Source organism: Sander vitreus, chromosome 7 (assembly GCF_031162955.1).
Source record: "Sander vitreus isolate 19-12246 chromosome 7, sanVit1, whole genome shotgun sequence".
Lineage (NCBI taxonomy): Eukaryota > Metazoa > Chordata > Actinopteri > Perciformes > Percidae > Sander > Sander vitreus.
The window spans coordinates 21596750-21620931 of NC_135861.1; the positions used below are offsets into that span (position 1 = coordinate 21596750).

General features: G+C 40.6%; 2 protein-coding genes across 6 annotated transcripts in view; one reads left to right on the forward strand and one right to left on the reverse strand.

Annotated features, from left to right (window-relative positions):
- ift122 (intraflagellar transport 122 homolog (Chlamydomonas)) lies at window positions 1–23587 on the reverse strand. Of its 2 annotated transcripts, none has more exons than XM_078255322.1 (29): window positions 23412–23587; window positions 22475–22541; window positions 22297–22381; window positions 22132–22210; window positions 21966–22042; window positions 21754–21820; window positions 21520–21666; window positions 20642–20717; window positions 19043–19234; window positions 18499–18637; window positions 17592–17794; window positions 16500–16637; window positions 16132–16296; window positions 15716–15913; window positions 15269–15409; window positions 14876–14929; window positions 11914–12075; window positions 10562–10728; window positions 8906–9077; window positions 7429–7531; window positions 5005–5145; window positions 4802–4902; window positions 3574–3674; window positions 2240–2405; window positions 1984–2101; window positions 1772–1900; window positions 1049–1125; window positions 764–928; window positions 1–647 (listed from the first exon to the last, which is right to left on the reverse strand). In XM_078255322.1, the coding sequence occupies exons 1-29, from the start codon at window positions 23453–23455 to the stop codon at window positions 561–563; spliced, it is 3561 nt and encodes a 1186-aa protein (XP_078111448.1). In that variant the 5' UTR covers window positions 23456–23587; the 3' UTR covers window positions 1–560. The 2 variants fall into 2 exon arrangements, with proteins under 2 accessions (XP_078111448.1, XP_078111449.1); XM_078255323.1 differs by having other exon boundaries at window positions 4802–4899; window positions 23412–23586.
- The window catches only part of mbd4 (methyl-CpG binding domain protein 4), a 4571-nt gene continuing 3966 nt past the window's right edge, over window positions 23578–24182 (forward strand). For 2 of the 4 annotated variants that reach the window (XM_078255327.1, XM_078255328.1), the window contains exons 1-2: window positions 23578–23691; window positions 23804–24104. In XM_078255327.1, the coding sequence (XP_078111453.1) occupies window positions 23959–24104 (146 nt within the window). In that variant the 5' untranslated portion in view covers window positions 23578–23691; window positions 23804–23958. The remainder of the gene's footprint in view (window positions 23692–23803; window positions 24105–24182) is intronic. The other 2 variants (XM_078255329.1, XM_078255330.1) reach the window with 2 other exon arrangements.

Sequence of the window (24182 nt, forward strand, 5' to 3'; positions counted from 1 at the left end):
TAATAAAAAGTACCAAAATATTTTATTGAAAAGTTTTTTTTTCTCGTTATAAAACGTACAGTACAGCTTCAGTATATAAGTCTGTGGAATGCATTTGTTTGCATCTGGCCAAATATATGTTTTCTATTAGGATTAAATTGTGTTTTTTAAATAAATGTTTTTCTTAGCAATACTTTTTTACACTGTACACCCATGTCGCCTTTAAAGTGATAATGTCGTCAGTACAAGATCAAGGTAATCTGATCCTACTAATCCAATTGAGTTGATTGGCTGAAGGTGCACTTTTCTTACACTCTATAATGACAACACACAGACACTACAAGTAATTCTTCAGTCACTCATCCTTGGATGACAAAGAGGCTCTTGAGAGGGCGCTCAAGGAATAGCATGCAACACGTTCAAGTTAACTTCACAATAATGTCTATGTATGTTACAGTTACAACTATATTACAATGCAAAAGAATAACGATGAAATGTCCGAAAATCAACTGCAGGACAAAAAGATCTTCAGGGTACAATTTCTTAAAAATAGCTGCTCTAGTTGTAGCAGTTGTAATAGATCAGTTTGGTTCATCGATGGGTCTGCGACAATAAGGACAGCAGTTGTGCTGAAGCACCAGGAGCTCATAATCCTCACTGTGAAACATCTACGAGGAAACACAAAGATACAAACATTAGAACAGCCCAGAAAAAAAATGATCTGAAAATAAATGTTATCTATAGAACATGAGCAACAAGATAGTGTGTCTTATAAATGATGTACCTTGAAGCAGGTGGGGCACATAGTGATGCTCACATCAGGCAGCAGGGAGCGGAAGTATTCCCATTTGAGCGGCCTGGGCCAGCGTTTGATCAGGACGTCCCTCCTGCTCATGGAGCGAAGCACCAAGCGACTCACCTTGACGGGGACAAAGGTTGAGCCCCCCTGCTGTTTGTACACACATAAACACATCCAAATTCTATTATGGAGCCAGTCCTTTTACCCTGTCCAGCTGGTTTGCCCAGTTGGTGGAATATTAATCACCTCATCTCCTCTGTCCTTTATTACCTCAAAGCTCATTTTGGCAGTAAATGGGTCTTCCTCTGGATCATCCAAACCATCATCCATCCTCAAAGCCTGCAGCTCTGATTTGGTGTTAATTAAGAACAAATAGCTCAAGCAATGCACACATTTCAACATTATATTTTATTTGTTATGCGTTTTCTGTAATTCTATATTTTCAAGACAGGAAAAAAACTCTTATAAATGTATCCTTCAGAGACTATTATAAAAGTGAGAGTTCAAAATGCTGATCAGTCGTGCCTGTCAGTCACGTTGTGGCTCTGGAAGAACAGCGCAGACCTCAGTGCCCTTGAGTGTCTGCTGGCTAATGCAGGTTAATCCATGCACTAGGGCTATGGCTGTGGCTCTTGGAGGGTTAGTGTCATTAAGATGATACAGGAGAGCCTTGCTAACCCTATAAGCTCAAGAGCTAAGATGACTTAGCTCTGACAGCTTACCCACCAGCCCAGAATCAAGGCCAACGCAGTCTAAACAGCTTCTTAGAGCTGTCACACACCTGAGGGAAATCACGTGCTTAATTTCGAGGAGATGTGCAGTGTGTTAGGGCAGGGATACAGCCTCTCAGGACCAGCAGAGTGAGGAGTTAATAATTCAAACAAAAAAGCATGTGAATCATTTGTTACTGTGTGTGTGTGTGTGTGTGTGTGTGTGTGTGTGTGTGTGTGTATTTTTTATGCTGTTACATAGATGTAGATGATCAAAGGATACCACCGTTGTCCATATCCTGCCAGCGTGTATCCCTCTGATCTGTGTGAGGAACTTCTAAGTCAATTAGAGACACAGCGTCTTCATCACTGATGCCTTCCTCCAGGTAGAACTGCACCAGAGGCAACACCTCTGTACATAAGGAGATACGCTACATTAGACAGAGACGTCCTCTGTGGCAAATACTACACACCATGTGTTTGTGTGTCACTGACCATATGATGAGGCTGAGTAGATGAAAGGCTGCCTGCAGTTGATGCACACGCTCCCCTGATTGTTCAGCAGGGGGTTGTTGGTGGAGCAGCGGTAGCACATCATGCCTTCAATCAGGTCCTGCAGTGAACACATGGAAGTTTAACCCACACACTTAAGAGCAAAAGACAGGGGTAACTGCTCATATATAATTATTTATGAGTAATATTTCAGAACTGGTTAAATATACCAGCATGTACATCCAACTCTTTAAAGCACCTCGCTGTCGTGAAATGGTTTGGAGCGAATGGTGAGGCTGCCCAGTTCTATGGAATCCTGGAAGCGAGAGGGAATGTGCAGTTCCTGGAGTTTCTCGTAGGAATATCTGGCAAGCTTATATGCACCCAGTCTTCGACTCTGCTTGGCCAACGCATACAAGGTGTTACTAACAATAAGGTTAAGGAATACTAATGTAACAGACACAGCTGCAACAGGGATGTTGATTTCTAGATAATCTGATTTAAAATCAGTTATTTTTTATGTGGAAACATTTGCACTTTTGTGCATTTATAAATAACTGTAGGTTCCCTCATTTTTTACTACTTAATGAGTAGAACAAAAGCCATACTGAGTTAGTAACATTGGCTGAATGCCTTGAAAGTAATACCTTGTTTAGGTTGTTTGTGGGCTTGTGTGTGTGCTTATACAAGCATGTGTGCCTGTTTTTTGTGTCTGAGTTGAGGAAATTGTTGCTTATTTGTATTTATATGTAGATGGATTGTTAAGAGAGCAGCTCTGAGAGTGGCAATGACAGGTCAATGAGTTGCAGCTGCAACAGCTCTATGCTGGCACTCCTCCATCACCTAAAATGTAACACCACTCCTCTCCTTTCCTCTCCACTCAGCTACTCTCCAGCTCCACCCACACACCCAGTTCTGTTCCATGGCTGGGACTGTTGATAAATGCACGTCCTCCTATTGTGAAACTTGTTTAGTGCAGCTTTTCTGTGACATTGTGTTTAATTGTTCAAACCATTTCCAACGCATTCCGGCTAAGTCTATAAATCTAAGTTTAAAGTTTTTGGAACACCTCAGTTCGGCTGCAGAGGATTCCAGCTGCTCAGCCTGATTTCCTCCTCAAAGGCTGGGCTTTCCTTCCTCATACTCTGCCGCCACTGTGTGTGGCTACATGGATATGTTTGTGTGGCTATGTGTGTTTTGTGTATTTTTTTAAATTAAAGCACATTGTTTAGTCAGTGTGTTTATGTATGTATGTATGTATACGTATGAAAGTTCACTAATCAAAGCATTTGTTTAGATAACGGAGAATGTGCCTCTTGCTGGCATCGTCTCCTCCTCCCCATCATCACCCCTTTTCTCTCTCTGCAGCAGCATGATTTTCCGCAGTGGTGCCAACTTTTCTGTTTTCTCTCTACTTCTATCTCTTTTCCACCACTTTATCATCACTGTCTCTCTGCCAGTCTTGATTTCAGATTGGCATGACTGTTCTTGAGAGTTTTCCAGAGAGGAAGAACCCCACAATACTTTCTTCTAAAAAATATTTGCTCGATATCTTTTGCTATGTTAGGACTACATTCTCAAATGGAAGGATACACTTTCGAAATGCCTGGCGGTATGTCCTTGGTGAGGTTGTTCAGAAGGAACCTGCAGATGTTGAAGAGCGTCTCTGGCATGTGGGAACTGAAGGGCTCATCCTGCAGATAGAAAGAGTTCAAAAATAGGATTTAAAAATTTGGGTGGTTTACATTTTCATTTTTAAAAAGCTCCATCTCTCCTACTGCCCTGCTTAATTGTTTCATCTTTTAGCCCAGTCTAAAACCCTATACAGTGCCTCAGCCCACCTCACAGTGCCCTACTCACTTTGTTTGGGTGACAGGAAAAAATTTGCTAAAGCAATCACTAACTGCACTTTATCCCAAAAGTTAAAAATCTGTAGTGCCTGCCCTGGAGAGTTAAGGTGAGATATAGAGGTTTCCTGCTCTGGTCTGGTTCACAGCGAAGCCTCTCTATTGCAGGGGTGTGACCAGAGCCGAGCAGAAAGCTGAAACAAACAAATGAGGACACTGACACAGGCCAGGTCACCCATTTAGTGCTCATAACCAGAGATTGCTTGTTTGTAAGTAGGTTAGGGCTGGGGACTTAGAGAAGACCACTGATGCAGTAGTCATCAAGATCAATCTAGCAGCTGGTTACCATGGTGATATGGATCAGAGCGGTTACAGGAAGTGAACCATTTCGACTGTTGCATAAAGGGCATTATCACTATGGGCAGTTATGTGTAGTATGTTTATCATTATCCTTTTCTGTTTTTCCTTTTCTGTCAACTTTTAAGTAATATATTTGCACAAACGTTTAGTAATTTTGGTTCCTGAGTAGTTCAATGTGATTAAATTCCCTTTCAGTGGTCTCCACCTGAAATTAACACCCTCACCTCACTGTTGTTCACTTTACCGAAAACCTCTGTGCACATTTTAATATGTCCTTTACCCTGAGTCTTTTTTTGGACTGACATAATCTTGCAGAGCCAGGCCTTCTCCTTGTCAAACCCACAGTGGTCTCGAGAAATTTGAGTACATAAGTTGATTAGAAAGAGGGCAGCAACACAGTGGACTGTCAGTATACCTCATGTTGAAAAAAACTATATTAGGAACATGAATGTGTTTATTCCCAAACAGAAACCTAACCACATAGCAGGTACTGTTTCCAGGGCTTTCAATCTGACAGCCAATCATATGTCTCCCTCCTAATTTCTAAGGCCTCCTCCTACTTTTGTCTGGTCTGGCTATAAAAGATTAGGGTTGACAAAGTATCACGTTCTCACCGTGTAGCGCTGAATGGAGCGATAGACGTGGTAGAGCTCGGCAAGATGCTGAAAACGCTCAAACTTCTTCAGCATTTCATCCCTCTGGTCTTCACTTTCTGCTTCAGACAACATACCAAAAGGATTAGTGGGAAACAATAAATGCATTAGGCTGTCGGGTAAAAACAAATGCTTCTTTCCATTGCAGGGACGATGGGTCTCACCTCTAGCAATGTCCAGACACTGCATAGATAGCATCCAATAATAGTACCCTGCATCGTTGAACCTGTTCTCCACCACTGCATTTTGGGTAAGCTGCTCGAGGACTTTAACTGCTTCGTTCTGTCGCCCTGCCTTGTGAAATGCTATGGAGTGTAAGAAATAAAGAAGTGGTGATTTATGGATTGTTATGATGTGTCCTTCAGGCAATACTGGATTTCAAGTGCCAATCTAAAGACATCCTTTATTGATTTTTATGTGTGACATATTTGGTGCCAAGTTGTCATTGTTGTGGTGGTTTTTCACTGCACTTCCCCAGATATTATTTCACAATCAAGCCTGAGGCAAGAATTATGACAACTTATTTCAGCAATGGTGCCTCTCGTGTCCTCTTTGGAAAAGATTTATAAAAGGAAAAAGCTACCAGACACTGTTAAGAACAACATAGCTTTCATGAACTGGCTTTGGGTTGATTATATCATATTAATAATACAAAAGTACAAAAGCAATCAGTGTGTGTTTATGAAAGTCTAGGTTGACAATACAAAAACAATATGTCTGATGTATACTCTATTAATGTATTCTATCGACACTCACACATCTGGGAAGAATCATTCAGAATTAGCTGTGTTTTTCGACACAATTGGATTCTCATACCCTAGAGATTTTTACTGTACCTAACACATAAAAGTGTAGCAAAACACACACACACACACACACACACACACACACACACACACACACACACACACACACACACACACACACACACAAATATGAACCTAATGGAAACAAGAACGTTTTCCAAATGTTTCACATGTAATTACTAACATAAGTATTTTCCAAACAGGGAAGTTGCTCCTGAATATGAAACACCACAGCACTTGGACATTAAAGCCCTAATAAACGTGAGCGCTATTCTTCATGTTCCTATCAGAGGGTAATTAGCAGCAGCTTTAGGCAGTCGGGCCCACCAGTGACCCTGCCCCTGCAACCACAGTGGGGGGTCAGGATACATTAGTGGCAAATATTTATCAGTCTACCTAACTGGTTAAAAACCACATTCAGCTGCTGTTGGTAAATGTTAGGAAGTGACACCCACTCCTTTGCCCTTACAGAAACACAAAACACAAGCTGACCAAAACGCAGAGTACAGCAGTGGTTCCCAACATTTTCAGGTCAAAGCTCTCAAACAAATACATGTTTGTGTTATAATACTGTTTGACAAACTTGTAACTTATTTTTACACACAATCCTCATTCTCATATATGTATATAGTGCTATATTTTCTTTATGTCCTTTCATCTTATCTTACATCCTATTGCCATTTTATCTTTTTTTTTAATCTTTGTATGACTAGTGCTCTTATTGCAGCGACTACTGCTTTTATTGCTGAGCTCACCCCTGTCTCGTAGAATATGTTTCATTGCACCATTGACCCTGTGTTAACCAACTACTACAATACAACACAACTGAATAATACAACCTGAAACTTCATAGTAAATACACATTAACAAGTTAATGCTTTGGACAATTGTAAACTCAATAACCAACATGTATTTTTCTGTGTATAACAGAAATCAAGTCAATCAAAGTTTATAGCATGATCAATCAATTAGAAAACTGTAGTGTGATCCAATATGCAGTATGATAAAGAATTTGAGTGAATGAAATTGAGAAATATGACAACTATAAGAGGATATATTCAAACTGAAGACATTGGTTATAAGAAAACAGTCAAACAGCAGTTAGGTGATAAGGAAAAACGCAGCAGACCCAATAAAATCTCTTGATGGACTCCTGGAGGTTCAGAACCCCATTTCGGGAACAACTGAGCCGCACAAATATGTTTCCAACTAATTCAGCCTAGTGTTAACTTTTTTCAAGTTGTTATTGAGAAGTACCAGTGCAGCGGACAGGAGACAGGCTGGAATCCTAGATTCAATTACAATCACTAGTAACACAATACTGCATGACCATAAGAAAGCTCTGTTCAGTCATGAGTTCCATGGCAGGCAGAGGAAGATTATGTAGAAGAGGAAATATGCCTGCTGAGATCATAATTACAAATCTATGAGCTGATTATAACTATGGTTACAGTTGGTAATCATCATCAGAGCCGCTTGTAGTACTGGTGATTAGAGGCATGCATGCATGTCATTCAGTTAACAGGCAGCTCAGCTCTGTTCTGCTCTGCTCCAGCAAAGAGGATCATGTTTTACAATAAATTCAGAGAATCTTAAGGAAGTAATGAAACATGTCTGCTTCGAGAGCTGGCCAGGCTTTATAACTTCCATATGTAAACATTGGCTGTGAAATAATCCTGGAAACATACATTTAAAATAAACTTTTGTGAATGTATACACTGGAGCATCCCAAATAGCCTGACTTAAGGTGAAAGTAAAGCCCTGTTGGTGATGCAAGCTCACCTTTTTGTGCCTCCTCAAAGCGGTCATTTTCTGCCAACCACTGGGCATAAGGCACATAGACGTGATTTTTGAACTGGGGGTGCTTCTCCACCAGTGAGAAGGCCTGAGAATGGACAGGTGAGTGCAAAGAAGAGACATAAAATACAGTGTATGTTACAAGTTGACATGAGAATGTATAAGTCCCACAGACTGTAATATGGAGAAAAGTTTTGCCCTGATTAATTACTGTTGAACTGCAGTTGATTAGGGACATGCAAGTTACCACACATTATTCAGAGAAGCAAACATTACTTCCAGTCAAAACATTGCTTCGCAATACAGCTTTATTAATGAATTGAGAACAAAAAAAAGTGTATGAGCTAAGTTGATTTCACACTGAATTGGAACTAGAACTGCAGCTCTTACGCTGTTTGAATGACAGGGTATAAAGAGCTGTTGAAGTGCACTGTGGACACATATTTTCCTGTTATAGTGACTGATTAATCTAAATGTCCTGTGGCAAAACCTGAGCCAAGAAACACACACACCAGTCATACAATAGAGTTAAAGAGAGCTAGAGACTGTGTGTGTCCCAGGCCTGTGAGCCCAAAGTCATTTAAAAAAATACTTTCTTGTAGAAAAGAGTGGGAGCAGTGAATAGCATCCATATGGTCCATGCTGTAACAAAGTCTGTGTTCTGGCCTGTCTTGGTGTCCACCTCCCCCAGTGAAGCACATAAAGCCTAACCGTTCTCTCAACCCTTCCTCAAGCCTCCCTCTCTCTTTCTTTTTTCTCTCTGAGGATCAAATAAATATCCAGGAATACTTCCTCAGACACTACAGCAGAACCATGTGATTTGATGTTCTGTTTTTGGCTCTTCTGTTTCAGCGTGCAAATCACCAATGTGCATCTCGGTAACGCCCTAAACTCGATTAAAGATTAAAAATGTTCTTCTTGTCTGAGCATCATCATGGAGGAATTGGATTGGAAGCAGAAAAGAGCTTTAAGCTGATACTCTTTCAGTGCAGTAGTGTTTTGTGCTTCTTACTCCCTAATCATCATGTGGGCATGGATTCAGAGAAATCCAAAGCTGGATGATTAGCTCTGGTGTGTGTGTGTGTGTGTGTGTGTGTGTGTGTGTGTGTGTGTGTGTGTGTGTGTGTGTGTGTGTGTGTGTGTGTGTGTGTGTGTGTGTGTGTGTGTGTGTGTGTGTGGTTTAAGTTTGTTAAAAAATCCGGCAAATGCATTGTCTTATTGTTTGCATTCAGCTGTGGTTACTTTAACAAATACAATACACTTCTAGTGAGACCCCTGCTTAAATTGAACAAGCCATGAACATCAAGTGTTTTGTGATATGGGTTTCTGAGTACCACAATAGTTTATTTAGAACAGTCCCATGTGGTTCACATTATATTTATGTGATTGTCTCAGGAAACTATATACAAAAGGTGTGATAAGCAGAGCAGGTGTGCCTTCTGTGTGAATAATTGTGTCGTACCTCTTCCCAGTGCCGAGTTTCCACATGCAGCTGCACTAGAGCCTGCAGGTCTCCCATCTTGGAATACGTCTCTGAAGCATAGCCATGGTGCTTCAGCCTCTCAAAATAGAACGCACACTTTGCCAGCGGTTCGCGTTCAGCCTTGTCTAACTTACGAGCAATGTCGATCAGCCTGGGTGAGAGGAGAGAGGAATGAGATGACACACACACACACACACACACACACACACACACACACACACACACACACACACACACACACACACACACACACACACACACACACACACACACACACACACACACACACACACAGAGGGCGAGTGCAGATAAACCCTTACATGGGGGTCTGCTGTATCAAATTATGCTCATGACCCCAAAAAGAATATGAACCAGTCAGGGTCACTGGCTGAATCAGATTCAGGTTAAAGAGCCCTGACTCTGTTCAGCTGCAGTGTTTATAGTGCTGACCCACTGGTAGCACCACAGGAGACTTACAGCATGCAGACAATAGGTCAGATGGAGTCAGTGGGGAGTTCTGATATGACCACCAGACCACTGGCTTATCAGTTTGCTGGGTTTTCAACAACACACACTCACACCCCTCATTCCCACTATGCATGTATGAGTGAAAGCTAATAGAAAGGTAATAATTCCCTATGTACTTTCTTAGCTATCATGGCTTTCGCTCAGCATATCAAATATACCTTTTAAAACAGATCCTCTGAATGAGAGATGCATATTTAATCATGCTGCCTTGCCTACTATGCAAAACAGATTGCAAGTTAAAGATCCCCCGAGACATGTTTTAAGACAATTCATGTCTGATATGGTTTTCAAAAAAACATGTGAAGTGATCTAATTACAAATTATTTAATATCTTGTGTCCAGTAGTTAAAGTTTTAAAATGAAAAATAGTTGAGGTGTCTACTACAGTACATCACCGAAAAGTCCATTCTCAGTGTGTGTGCACCGGAGGCTTAAAGTTTTCACAACACACTTGTTGTGTTGGCTTCCAAACTCGTGATAAAACTTAAATTTAAGGTAAGCACAGTGAAAGTTTCTCCATTCAGCAAATTATTGTGAAAACAGCATTCTAGCCTATAAAATCTGCAAGTAATTGAGGGTCAATCATTCAAGTCAAGTAACAATAAGCAACACATATTTTGAGTTGAGAGGAACTTTAAACTTAAACATCCAATCAGGAGTCTGCAATGGTTAAAGCATGTGGAATGGCTTAGTGGGCTAAGTGTGTATCTGTATCAGATTCAACCTTTGGGTTCAGGGGTTTAAATGTGGCCCTTTGTATTTTGTCCCCTCCCTGTCCCAAGCTAGATTCACCATCCTTGTTGAATATTCAATTCATGTCTAGAAACATAGACAGTTAAAGAATGAGAATTCCACCACTGACAGTAAGATTTTAGACATTAGACTGAGAGTGTGAACATTTCTAACCATATTAACTTGACATTACTTTCTTTTGTTAAGTTATGGACTAGAAATGTGCCTAAAGTATTTTGGATGACATTTATAGATTTGGTAAAAAATCATGCACACAAATCTAAAAGGTGGTTTAGTAAATGTTAAACAGGAATAACAGTCTATTTTATGGTGGAGGACTGATCTAGAATGTTTCATACAGTGACTGACACCTACATGTCTTCCCAGCCGTGTTCCCCTATAATGTCTATGGCTTTGAGATGTTCTCCTGCTGACAGGTACATCTCCGCTGCTGCCCGGGGCTCCTTGCTGCTCTTAGCCCAGTCTGCCTGCTTGGTCATCAGGATCCGAGAGTTCTTAGGATCTGTTGCTCCAATAAACTCCTGCAAGAAAGACACATAGAGTATTTTCAAACACTTACAAACTTTTCTCGCTTTGCCAGACCCTCCTCCAAAGCGCGCTGGAGAAAAGCCGCGATGCCGCTGCAAAATAGGCTCGGAAGGAACTTGTTTTAGTGGAACGTGTACGTTTAAAAGTTGTTTTAGTCGTGCAACAGAAAACTCAGAATGGACAGACAGTCTAGCTAGCTGTCTGAATTTGCCTTGCAGAGATCAGAGAAAAGGTTAACCATAGTTCTCATAACTCGACCGGAGTTTAAAATGCCAACACAAAGGAAGCCCAAGGCAACGAGTGAAATCCAGCGGATTTTCCGGCGGCAACGGAGCAATCCCGGGAGTGGAACGTCAAGGATGTAGACTACAAACTTACCAACATACCAATGGATAACTGGGAAATCTCCATTAACACTGATGAGAAGCGAGGAATGTATGTAACACAGTTAATCTGAGAGGAGGGCAAGAGAAGTCCATTTCAGACAGACAGAATCACTTGGGTCAAGGCCGAGACAGGAGAAAGACAGTCACACAAACAGCAGGGGGCTAGCCCTCCGGTGTCCATCCTACCTAAAACAAACAGCCTGTAGGACCAGATGGCCACACAAGCCACATAAATATACAGCAGCCACATCAAACAAACATACAATCTGATACATACACACACACAAATATACATGGACAAGTCATAGCTGTGTCATCTGCTCCAGCAATGTGAATGTAACGCCGATGATCAAAGTGTCCCCCCACATGTAAACATAATAAAGCATAAATTTGTCTCAACTCCAACTGACCTCCTCATCAAAGTATTCATGTAAAAGCAGACCCTCACCTTATTTTTTCCTTTTGTGCTCCATTTCCAACTCTATGTGTGTAAGTTACCCTTGTGTTGTACATGGATATGTCTGTAAGAGCATTGCGTGTGTGTGTGTGTACTGATCAGATGATATATGTGGAGATTTCAGTGATATATGAGGAGATGAAAGACAGACGGTAAAGGGGAGCCATTTGAACACAGTTCAGGGCCCCAACTTGGCATAACTGCACATGATGAGGAAAAGCATATGTTCTAGACCCCTAAAACATGCAGTGCTTTGCAGGTTGTTCTGTCCATATTGATACAAAAGTATGTTGTACATGCGTATGTGCATTTTTGCCAATCAATGATTTAATCACCTTGGCATACTCGAACATGCGCAGGTCAGTGTACATGCTCAGGGCTCTGGATTCGTGGCCGGTACGTTTGTAAAGCTTGGCTGCCTCATGGAATTTCCCCTGGTAGGCATAGACGTCTGCCAGGAACAGCTCATTGTCGTTCTCACCCCGCTTCTTCCTCTCCTGCAAATCAGGCAACACAAACACGGCATGTGAGCAGAGATAAATGCATATACACACATAACATGTGTGTTCACACACACACACAATGAGTCAAAAAACACAGAAGGCACTAACAACTATTGGCTTACTGGATACAGTCAACCTCACCTCTGAACCCACACTAAACTCTTACACCATCAGTTATAACTAGAAAATGCATTTCCTGCAGAAAATGCGTGGGAATGCTGAATAGCTGAATTGCTAAAGCTAAACTGGATGAATAGCTTAAATCCGCAAGAAGAAGTTAAAGACCTGATAATAGTTGAAAAAGTTTAAATCGTTTTAATAAGTATGAATTTCCTTAAAAAGTTCAAAGCTGACGCCAAACTGAATTGTTGGCTTTAAAAGTTCAACGATGCCATCGGTGTAAAACATTGTGAGTTCTGAATTTATCTATTAAGTATGGAAGACTTACAAATCCTATGAGAAACATGTACTAAAATGCAGAAATAAAAAAAAATGTTTAAAAAATCTCAAATGGATTGCACTGCACTGCTGAAAAACTTGGAATTTGAAATGTAAAAGTGTCAGTTGGAAGCTGAACTGCATTACCTTAATAAGCGAACAGCCAAAAAACATTTCTATAAAAGCTGGAAGCTGAACTGTAATACCGTCAAAAGTGGAAGTTCCAATAAATTGACTAAAAAGGCTGAAAGTATAAATACTTTGTATTATTATCAGCCATATCCATTGCGTAGAACAAACAAGCATGACCCTAAAGAGCTGAGAGGTGAATATATTGCCTGAAAAGAAGCGGGATATATACATGGATGAAATCACAAATTACCCTGGAGGTAGGGAGGGAGGGAAGAAGGGAGGGAGGGAGGGAGAGAGGGAGTGAGAGAGAGAGAGAGAGAGAGGAAGGGAGGGAGGGAGGGAGAGAGAGGAGAGAGAGAGAGAGAGAGAGAGAGAGAGAGAGAGAGAGAGACAGACACAGATAGACACAGACACATAAACACAGACACAGATAGACACAGACACATATAGACACAGACACATATAGACACAGACACAGATAAACACAGACACAGATAGGCACAGACAGGCACAGATAGACACAGATAGACACAGACGTAGATAGACACAGACACAGACGAAGGGAGGGAGACAGATAGACACAGACGAAGGGAGGGAGGGAGACAGACAGAATGACAGACAGACAGTAGTGGAACGCAAAAGATATAATGTTCATATTACTGCCAGTAGTATTTAATGCAACTGTCTATGAAAGTGTTGTCATGGTAACGTATGACCAGTGAAAACACCCTTTGATCTCTGTGATGAGATCTCTTTCATCTTTAATCAGGTTAACGAGCGTGTCACCTGCTGAAACTGTCACCTGTGCACACACTGGAGCTATTCAAAGACACTGAGAGCAAGCTCTCAAATAAAGGCTCAGACTGCTAAAACGATAAGGGCTATCAGTCAAATGATGTAATCGGGACCATGACAAGGCCTTTATGAACACATCCATATAAAAGTTATGTTGATAAACTTAAAAATGTGGGCATATCAGCGATTTAAAAAAGTGGTTCACTCTGCGTTTCATTCAGAAATGTGGAGAATATTAAACAGGGCAGCAAATGGAGGAAGATGTGGAACTCTTGTCATTTGGAAGCTCACCGAGCCAAAAGTATAAGTCATATCAGATAACTGAGCAAATTGGCTGAAACTAGACAAAAATACATACGTTCTGATGTATAAATTATGCATGACAAGTAAATATTGTGGGTGTGAGAGCAATTTATAGAGAAGGGACAAAGATTTTTTTTTTAAGGCTCTGAGCTCTGGCGATGACATCATCCACTCTAGCTGGCGCCATATACACTCAGTTTAAACGCAAAAAAATCCTGAAATGATCACTAAACTTAAACAGCTTTTTCACCAAAACAGTAAAATATATCAAACTGAGAAAGTTTGATAAAAATCATTGAGTTTAATGTTAAAATAAAATGTTTAAAAGCTTAATATTTAAAAAAGTATAAATAGTAGAAAAAAAAGTTGAAGTCCCATCATTAGCTGAAAGAGCTGAACATTTTAAAAGTTGAATGGTTTTAATAGCTGAAAGTATGCAGAAGTTATGGAGAGCCAAAAAACGTACGGAATAAATAAGAAGAAGAAGACAGAAAAATAAAGAACAGAATAGTTGGAATGCTGTTGAACAGTATTCCCACTAATAAAGAACAGAATAACAATAGTTGGAATGCTGTTGAACAGCATTCCCACTAATAAAGAACAGAATAACAATAGTTGGAATGCTGCTGAACAGCATTCCCACTAATGAAACTAGAGAACAAATACAATGTTTATAGAATACAGTAAACATTCACCGGAAAAAAGCACCCTTTCAAAGGACATTTCCCCTTTTCAAAAGTGAAAACAGCTAAAACTTTGTTCCGGCACTAGCCAAGTTAAAAAAGACTTTCCTCTGCTCTGCATGCATATTGTCAAGGAATGTGTGTGTGCATTGCTGTGTGTGTATATGTGCTTGCATGTTGTGCATATTGGACCAGAGGAGGTAATTCAGGACACAGGTTCCTCCCTTGTTCGAGAGGTTTTTAAGTGTAGCTCAGGGCACAGCCTTGCAATTAATGTATGATGACCATAATAATTGTAATTGACCCAGTATCCCCAAAGCCTTGTCTAACTTTAATGATGTCAGCTCTGGTTGGAGCAGAAATCAGCAAACAAAAATGTGAACTTGACTTTCCACAATATTGAAGAATTTATTTTCTTTCCCTTTTTTAAGAGTAGGTATTACCTCGATGCTATTGATGAGCTCCAGGTAGCGCAGGTCTCTGATTCTAATGAAGGCCTGAAATTGGGAAAAGACAAGATATATTTTAGAGGATGGTCTCTCAGAACCTGATGTTTTGTGTTTTCTTTTGCAGTACCAGCTTCTTTAAAATCCTGAAAAAAAAGTTAATGAACAATTATTTATATTTGACTGCCTGGGTAATGCACCTTACATGACATGAAGCCTAAAAGTAAAGCTAAGAGTAAGCTAAGGTAAAAGCAAGGTACTGTCACCACATTTGGAGGAGTTGCTGCTATGTTGTACATTTGTGTGTGTGTGTGTGTGTGTGTGTGTGTGTGTGTGTGTGTGTGTGTGTGTGTGTGTGTGTGTGTGTGTGTGTGTGTGTGTGAGACTGGCCTTCTTGGCGGTGTCAAAGTCAAGTCCCTCCAGGGCCTCTGTGGCTAAATCCCTCCAGTCACTGTCCGTCACACCTAGACAGGCGATCTGGTAGGCCTCCTTAAACATCTTCTTCTCCAGGTATTGGTACATGGGCGCTGACTGGACAGAGCAACAACACCACCGGCAAAAAGCATTACAAACTTTACATTGTGAAAACAGCAGCAATCATGAATAAGAAGATGACCACAAACAAAATGATATCTGCACCACACTCGTCTCAATAACTCATAGAAAAGCAATTCATGTAAGTAATTTTTGTCTTTGTTGTACAAATGAATACCATGATATTTAAGATTCCAACACCAACCAACCATTGGCAATTGTGTGCTTTTATTTCTACATTATGACCATGTGGAACACCGTCATTGCCTCCAGACTACAATCGGCTGACAACATACTACACACCTGAGGCACCTCCACAGCCGACATGGAATAGACGTGGAGACAGAAGATCTTAGAGCCGTTGTAGCCAACCATAAAGCCTTGCATCTTCTGCTGGTGTACAGGGAAGTTGCTAGCCTTGATGTTAAGGTAGCCATTTCCAGAAAAGCACAGCATGTCCTCACACTGGGTGTTCCAGGCCACGCTGTTAGCATTAGGCTCCTACAGGGAGAGCAAAAGAGAGGAGGCAGGTAAGGGAGGGTAGCAGGGAAATAAGGTCTAGAGGTGACTGTGGAACACAGACCAGGCAGGAGTACATATAAGATATGTACCTGTACCTAATACAAATAATTACATATACATGTGTCTATTTTATTCCATCCCATTGCACCTCTGGAAAGTATTTATCATTCCCTTAACTCTCTCCACTGCCTGCTGACCTGAAAAAGCAGCTCTTTACTGTTGATGTCATAGACTAGGAGAGTGTTGTGCTCATCCACCACAGCAAGTTTATTGCGGGAGGCGCTCATGTCCAGGCAGCGCACCGAGGTAGACATCTTCAGCAACGTGATGGGAAACAGGTTGTCAACAAATATCTTCAGGATCTACATCACAAAAACAATGACAAGCAGAGCGAGATCAGAACTACCGCCAGCTGTAATGAATGTAAACCCTAAACAGGAATAAATGTTGCCACTTGCAGCCCCATCCACATAAAAATAAATCTTCTTCAGGAAGAAAGACGTTTCTTTTATGTTCAAATTCCTGGACCACTGGCTTAAGAGCATGATTTTCTCAAAATACTCACAGCTCCATTCTTTAACCCTACTAGTAGGCCCTCTCTGCCTGGCGGACCACCAATCACTTTGATGTAGCGAATTAGAGACTCCATCACCCATTCTTTTTCCCTGACACTGGTGAAGGACAGGCACTGGAGTCTCTTCTCCTGCACAAGAGCAGAGCGGGAAGGGTGAGACCACAATTACATTTAACACATGAAACACAGATTGCTTCAGTAAATTATTGTTTTTAATTATTTCACAGTGTGTTAATCACACCCTTATTCAAGCATACTTATAAATGTTAAAAATCTTTGTACATTGTTCTTTTTTAAACACTGCAAAGCGTGGCTTGACATCAGAAAGCATTGCAATAAAAACACAGACATACACAGCTCATACTAGCACAGCCTATTTATATGGTCTAAAAGCTGTCTGAGGCATGAAATACAGGCATGCCTGTTAGAGAGAGATCTGAAGCACCTCTGTCACACACAGACAGATTTAAAAGAAAATAACCTCGGTGTTATGGCTGCTCCTCCTCCCTACCAGCCTCTGTCAAACACATAGAGACAAGAAGCAGAGAGGAATCCAAGAGACACCCACTGGTTCAACAGACTGTGGTCCTTCCCCTTCCTTCAACTGTCTTGCTTTATCCAGTTTGAAGAGGGTTAATAAGGGGAGAGAGACAGAGCCTGCAGAGCACATGCACAGCTGGAGCCTTTTGCAAACTAGGCAGAAACATCTGGAAAAGCAGCAATTTCATATTATCATTTTTACTGTTTGGGCTAGTATTGAATGGCTAAACACTGATTCACTCTGTGTCCATCATGTTAGTGCTCAAATGTCTCTACGACCTCTTGAGTAATCTTTCAAGTGTGCATTAGAATAATTTACAAAGAACCAAAGTGTAACTGCAGGTTAGTATAATTTACTGTATTATGAGAAGCATAACTGGAGGGAAACTGTTTAGCTCATAATGTGAGGAAAGACCCAAAACACAGGCTCTATAGAAGCAAGCAAGACATTTAAAGTAAGCAAATGTAAATGGATGTTTTGGATGCTTTTGTTTTTATGAGCATTACACTGCACAATGACTATTGAACCATATCGCTTCTGACCTGACACAGGATGATATGCTGGGAGCAGACCACCAGCAAGTTGCATTCAAACTTCCTGCAAATTTTCTCCTTGATCCGGTAGTGCATGTCTGAGGAGTCATCTGAATAAAGCTCATAGATGAGGATCTTCTCAGGCAGCTGGATAGCAAGACGGTTTCTGTAGATGGCGATCTTCTTCACCAGCTCGCGGCACTTTATCCTCACTAGGGAAAGAAGGAAATGAAGGGAGAGAGTGACATGTGAGGGTGAGGAAAGTTTAATTATCTCAGCCAATGCATCCTGTTGAATGAGTTTTTTCAGGACTTAGTGTTACAATATGTCATGCTGCTCTTCCCTGTATGTGTAAAAAAATGAAATACTCTGTCATCTCTCCTTTATAAAAACAAATGAAGTTTGAAATGAGAAATGCACCATTTCAAAAACCCTTAACAAAAATTGTAATTTGATGACTGTTAATAGGACAGATACGGGGTGGATATGAAAAATTACAATATATTCCTATTAAAGGTATTGGTAACGTTTAAAGTTTAGTCCAGAAAATACTGCCTCAATAGACCTTTTTCACGGCAGACATGTTGACATGTCATAGTAGGAAAAGCACAGGTGTATTCAAAACCATTAATGATGGCTGCATTCCACTTAGGAGAGGCCCTGGTATTGTGCATGCTGACTCACTGAAATAGCTCACTGGGACACTTGATGGAATTGAGCCATCGTTAAGGTTATCAATTTCAGCTGTGCTTTTCCTACTATGACATGTCAACATGTCTGCCGTGAAAAAGGTCTATGTCCTTGATCATGGCACTTAACTGTGCTGCTTCAAGACACATACATTATTATTTGGAGTGTCATCACAATAGGTCCTCTATTATAGACTAAATATCCTGTTGCCAAAGCAAAAGTCCACCTTTTTGTTCAGTGATGAGGTGCTGGACAATGACATCAGTCATGCTGTCTCTATAAGCATAGCGATCCTTGTAGAGGCCGTGAACTGTACTGAAGATAAGTTGGTAGCAGGCGATGGTCCCATCCTGGCAGCCCAACACCTAGATAAGAGATAACAACGTAGCAGTACATCCTATTAACACCTCTAAGAAACTGTGAGAGTGGGAACATGTTCCTGTTGTTAAAGCATCTATCTACACAGTAAAACTGAGACAATCTGCCAGCAACCAACTCATTCTTGCATGCCCTATCACTTTCAGTTAAATATAGTGAAAGGAAAATTCCTAAGGTGTTACTGTTAATATAAAATTACTGGTGTAACTGTGTAGCTAAATCAGATCAAGGAAAAAGTGTGAAATGCAGATTGGCACTCTGAATATAAGGTCTGAGCTTTATCAGTGTTTTGCATTACATGTTCCTACCTCTTTTCTTACTCTGACACACACTATTATTTAAGGGTAGGGATAACTTATCCAGACATATGGCTTCACAAACTGTGGACCCACCACAAAGTTGGAGTCAGGCTTAACCCGGCATGTCCACACCCAGGCATTCTGCTCTCCAATGGTGCCTAGCCGCACACCGTCTTTAGTGTAAAGGGAGGCCTGTTTATCAGATCCCCCCATGACTATATACTCGCCCTTGGAGAAGTAGCTGACGCAACAAGGGTCATAGGTGAGAGTCCTGTCTTTTCCAATCTGAAAGAGACAAAGGGAGAAGTGGACATTAAACCAAGAAGTATATCTCATATTTATTGCCTAGGGACCTGGGCCAACACCTCCAACTGTCTGGGTGGACACACATCAAAGTTCACAGTACATTCAACCATCCCTTTGGTGTTTGATGAAAAGTTTTCCCCTCCTCTATTGTATTAATGTTCAAAGTCCATTTGCACAACATCAAAACAGTCCCCCAACTCTGTGCATCTGTTTCTCCTCACTCTGGAAAAAAGCTGGCTGACAATCCAACTTATTTTCTTTCATTGCGAACAATTCCTGATGTTGTAATCAAAACAGAATGTTCACTTAAATAGATAAATAGGCCAATGACAATTTATGAGCCAAAGGCATAACGGCAGAGTAATGAACAGTGCATATTTGTCTATAATTACGGTACTGCCAACAGGGAATTTAGGAGGAAGGTAGGACAGTTAGGGGGCCATTAAAGCATAGCAGGATCACCTCAAATGTACTGTTATGGTTTCAATAGAGCCTGACAGTCTAATTACAACAGGAAACACAGGTCTTAAACTCAGTAAAGTGTTTTTAATACCATATATTTTGGACAGATAAACAGAAAGTATTGTCATTTCGTATTGCTATAGCAAGTGATAGCACATACAGTGAGCTGATAGTGTTTCAAAATGCCATCAGTCTTCTGGTATTTCAGAATCAGAATAGGTTTTATTGCCACAATAAGTGGCAATAAAACATTTCAATGCAAGGTAATGAGACTGCCTATAATGCCTTTAATCATCTACATGTCCTTTTAAACAGTTTGAAGTGGCAAAGGGGAAATCATTTATTTTATTAGAACATGTTGCATGAGTAAGACTCACTATGTATGTATGTACTGTATATGTACATTGCCAATATGTACATTGCCAAGTCACCATGTTGGTTGTACTTAGGCTAGTCTCACTTTGCCAGACCTTTCTCCACAGCGCTGCGGAAGAGGGTCTGGCTAATCCACACTGCATTCCAGGATGGGAGAAAAACGTGCTCTGGTTTATTGGCATTTCTTTAAACCAATCACAATTGTCATGGACGGCGCTAAGCAAACATGTGTACTTTCAAAATTGGTTTTAGTTGTGCAACAGAAAACTCAAATTGGACAGATAGTCTAGCTAGCTGTCTGGATTTACCGTGCAGAGATCTGAGGAGCAGTTAACCATAGTCCTCATAAATCCACCGGAGTTTAAAATTCAAACACAAAGAAAAGCGGAAGGTAACGGACATCCGGCCGAAAAGAGGGACATCTAGTGGAATTTCTGGCAACACCGGAGCAATCCCAGAAGTGGAACGTCATGGATATAGACTATACTTAGGCATACTATATGGTAATTTAGGATTATTTATTTTTTTACATAAACCTGTGGTATTCACCTGCTTTCCACTGAGCTGATAGAAGGACAGCTTCTGACCCCAGTCTGCCACAGCCAGAATGTCATTGTGCTCATCCCTGTGAAAATACAACAAAAATGACTTTTGGCATAAGTACTCCTGTCAACATACTGTACTGACAGAAGTTTCATGTTTAGAAAGTGATGACTGTTAATAAAAGCAAAGCGGTCACCCTTCATCTAGTGGACGCATGGTCAAGCTCTTTCCTTAACAATTGCTTATATTGCTTTTAGCTTTAATATGTTTTTATCCTTAACCATTTAAATTGCATTTCAGGGCAATGTATTTGTATCTTCATTATGGTTGTATACAGTAAGCCATGGTATATATCCATGTAAGCCTGTGTGCTGAGCGTCCATGAGCAAGAAGCGGAATCCCTTGCAGCTCAAGAGACACTATGATGTGATGACAAAATCTTATTCCATAAAGCAACCCAATAATAATATATCTGGTGCATCTTGTCATTGTCTGTCATCACTGCCCTCTTAACTTTAAAGTTTTATCTTCCTGAGTGCCCTTTTCTCTCAATGAACCTGTTCGTTTGTCCTCTGTCATGGCTACATCTGCACTCCTGGCTTTGGCTGTAGGGGGCATCAAAGAACATGGACAGCTGCTCCGAGGCATAATCCTCTCCCTCCCAATACTCCCTGGTTGACCACTGCCACCTGCTGGCCCCACACAAGCTATTCACTAAAATGCAATGTACTCTAAATAGCACATCATTATTTAAAACTGTAGCAACATGGTGGACAGTGCATAAGTGTGTGTGGCAGTGTGAGGTATTACATTTAATAAATTGTCACTATTACCACTATTTTTTACTTAAAAAAAAAATGCTGCAATAATTAAGTAAGACTAACTTAGAGGGGTTCCAGGCTATAGACCAGATAGGAGAAGAGGAGCCTCCTGGACGTTCTATCTTGACCTTTTCCTCTCCGTTTTTGTTCCGAATGCTCACCACTCCATTCATCATACCAAGGGCAAGGTACTGGCCATCGTTCGTCCACCTTCAATCAAATGAAACCCTTTAACATGAATGTTTACATTAAAGTATACCAATGTTGCAGACAGTTATAACAACAGCCTTTACTTACCCACAACATGTTATTTTGCTGCTCACTTTATGTTTGTTCACAGATTTTTGCTCCGGGGACCACAGACCTAAAAATGTAAAAAAAAATAAAAAGAAAAGGTACTCAGATGTCCAGTGCTCCATGTGGGCAAATTCTCTATTTATAGGTTTGATAGTATATTATGCATAATATATTTAAAGTCCAGAATAGACTCAAACTCAAGGTGCACTCACCAAAATCCCCAGTAGAGCATGAGGCAAGTTGGTGAGTGACAGGGTTGTAGGCAACACACTGGATAGAGTCATTGTGACTACAAATAAACACATGAAAAGAAAAAGATGGAGTAACACACTGCAGAGGATGCATTATTCTACAGTGATGAGTAAATGTGACACTTACGTATATTTTAAAATACCCTCCAGTTTAGACGTCCAGATGATGATGCTTTTATCTGCTGAGCCTGAGGCAAACCTTTTTCCTGCAGAAGAATGCATTAGTTAGTAAGATAACAATAATGACTGATAAAGGAAAATGTAGTGTACAAATGAAAAGCCAGTTGAGTACCATCTTTAGCATAGGCCACACAGTACACTATGTCTTTGTGTCCTTTTAAAGGCTGGATAATAGCTCCATCTGCTACGTCATAAACCTGCAACAAAAATGCGATACATTACATGTAATAATAATGGATGTATGTTCTTTAGATATAGTGCCTTGGCCAAAGAAAACAGGAAAGCCTCACCAGGACACGAAGCCCTGCAGCAATGATGAGTTGGCTGCCATCTGGCTTGAAGGCAAGATCATAAACACTGCAAAAGAGAATCATGGATTTGTCTTCTGAAACGGTTTTTAAATTGATTTATTCGTCAACCAACAACTATTTTGATGATTAACTCATGGTTAAAGTAATATATATTAAGTAAACATGCCAAACATTCATGCATTCTAGCTTTTCAAATGTGAGGATTTGCTGCTTTGCTCGGTTTCTTTAACAATAAGCTGAATATCTTTGGATGTATCTCTGGATTTTGGACTGTAATCGAACAAACTAAGAAATCTGAAGAGTTTGAGGTTGTGGAAATAGAGAAGGGCAGTTTTTCCACTATTGTATGTTTTTTGAGTTTTTTGAGTTTGAACGCTAATTGTTTACATTGCAAATAGCAGTAGCCTATGCCAAAAAATCTTATCACAAGGTCCACTTGTTTCCCCCCCGAGGCTTTCAGTCAAACAGCTGAAAATAAACTATAAAGCAAATAAAGTTATGGTTGTTAATTCAGAAATCTGTTATCTTGTGTACAGCGAGGTAACATATATGCTACATCAGGTTATCTAATATCAAAATGTAACGATATGTCATTTAGCTACAGTAAGCAATAATGTGCAGCAATAACCAAGACTTAACGTTAACGAGAGCTAACTTTAGCTTCGACCTAACCTTATCTCGTGCTATACAATAAAGCTGACATGCTAAACCATTGATAGAACAAATATGTTGCATGTAAACTAAGATACAATAATCATTAACCAGTTTTACGATAACCGAATTGCTGCGGGCTAGCTAATGCTAGCCAGCTGGCTAACACTAGTTTACATAGCAACCGCCGTTGCTAACCACCTAGCATTACATCCCAGCATTGGGCCCAGGTTGACAGCGTAAACACAAACATCGAGACTCTCACCATTGATCCCGAATGGTTTCTTTCCATGCTAGAACGGCTCTCATTTCCACCTTTTAATAATAGCAAACGGGACTGATGTTTGTATCAACAGGTTCTTGTCGCTTGTTCGGTTTTCATACGAAGCTCCGTTTTCATAAATCGTTCTCACTGCGCAGACTCGGATCTGCTCGCTATTTCCTGCATGCAGGAGGCGGCAAGCCTCCAATGTTGACATCAGAAAATATCCTGCAAGACAACACGAGCACCCATACACTCCTGTAAGAAAAAGAAGGAGTTCGAGGTTAGTTAACAATTGTATTGCTGTTTATCATGTCAGCATCTGCTGTAGATCCATGCTATGTTACACTGTATTACGTATGTCATCCATGTTTTGTTAATGATATACATTTTAGGTAAAGAAGATTCAGGAATGGCTACTGATGTTGGTTGTAAAAAGTCAGCAGCTGGATATAAGCTGAAAGCGGTGAGTGAGCTTCGACAGTGACTCCACCACGAACCTACCACTCTCTCAACTGGGTTCAACAACAACAACAACACGCCTCTCAAAATGCATACTAGCTGTGATATCCACCAAAGTCACAAGGACATGGATGACTCATGCCACACCTCCACATTGCCCCTTGGCTGGATCAGAGAGGTTAGGCAGCGGAAAGAAGGGAAGACAGCAGGCAAAATGGACATCTACATTACAAGGTGACTAATTCTTTTCCTGTAACCCTGTCTCTATAAGCATACCTTGAACCATGACTAAGTGCTTTGCAGATAAGTGTC

Coding starts and splice junctions, on each gene's coding strand:
- ift122 (XM_078255322.1), bottom strand. CDS start 23,455: ATGAGAGCCGTTCTAGCATGGAAAGAAACCATTCGGGATCAATG. Junction 21,821..21,965: donor ATGCTCTACTGGGGATTTTG/GTGAGTGCACCT, acceptor TTACATTTTTAG/GTCTGTGGTCCCCGGAGCAA. Junction 18,638..19,042: donor AGCCTGACTCCAACTTTGTG/GTGGGTCCACAG, acceptor TCTCTTATCTAG/GTGTTGGGCTGCCAGGATGG.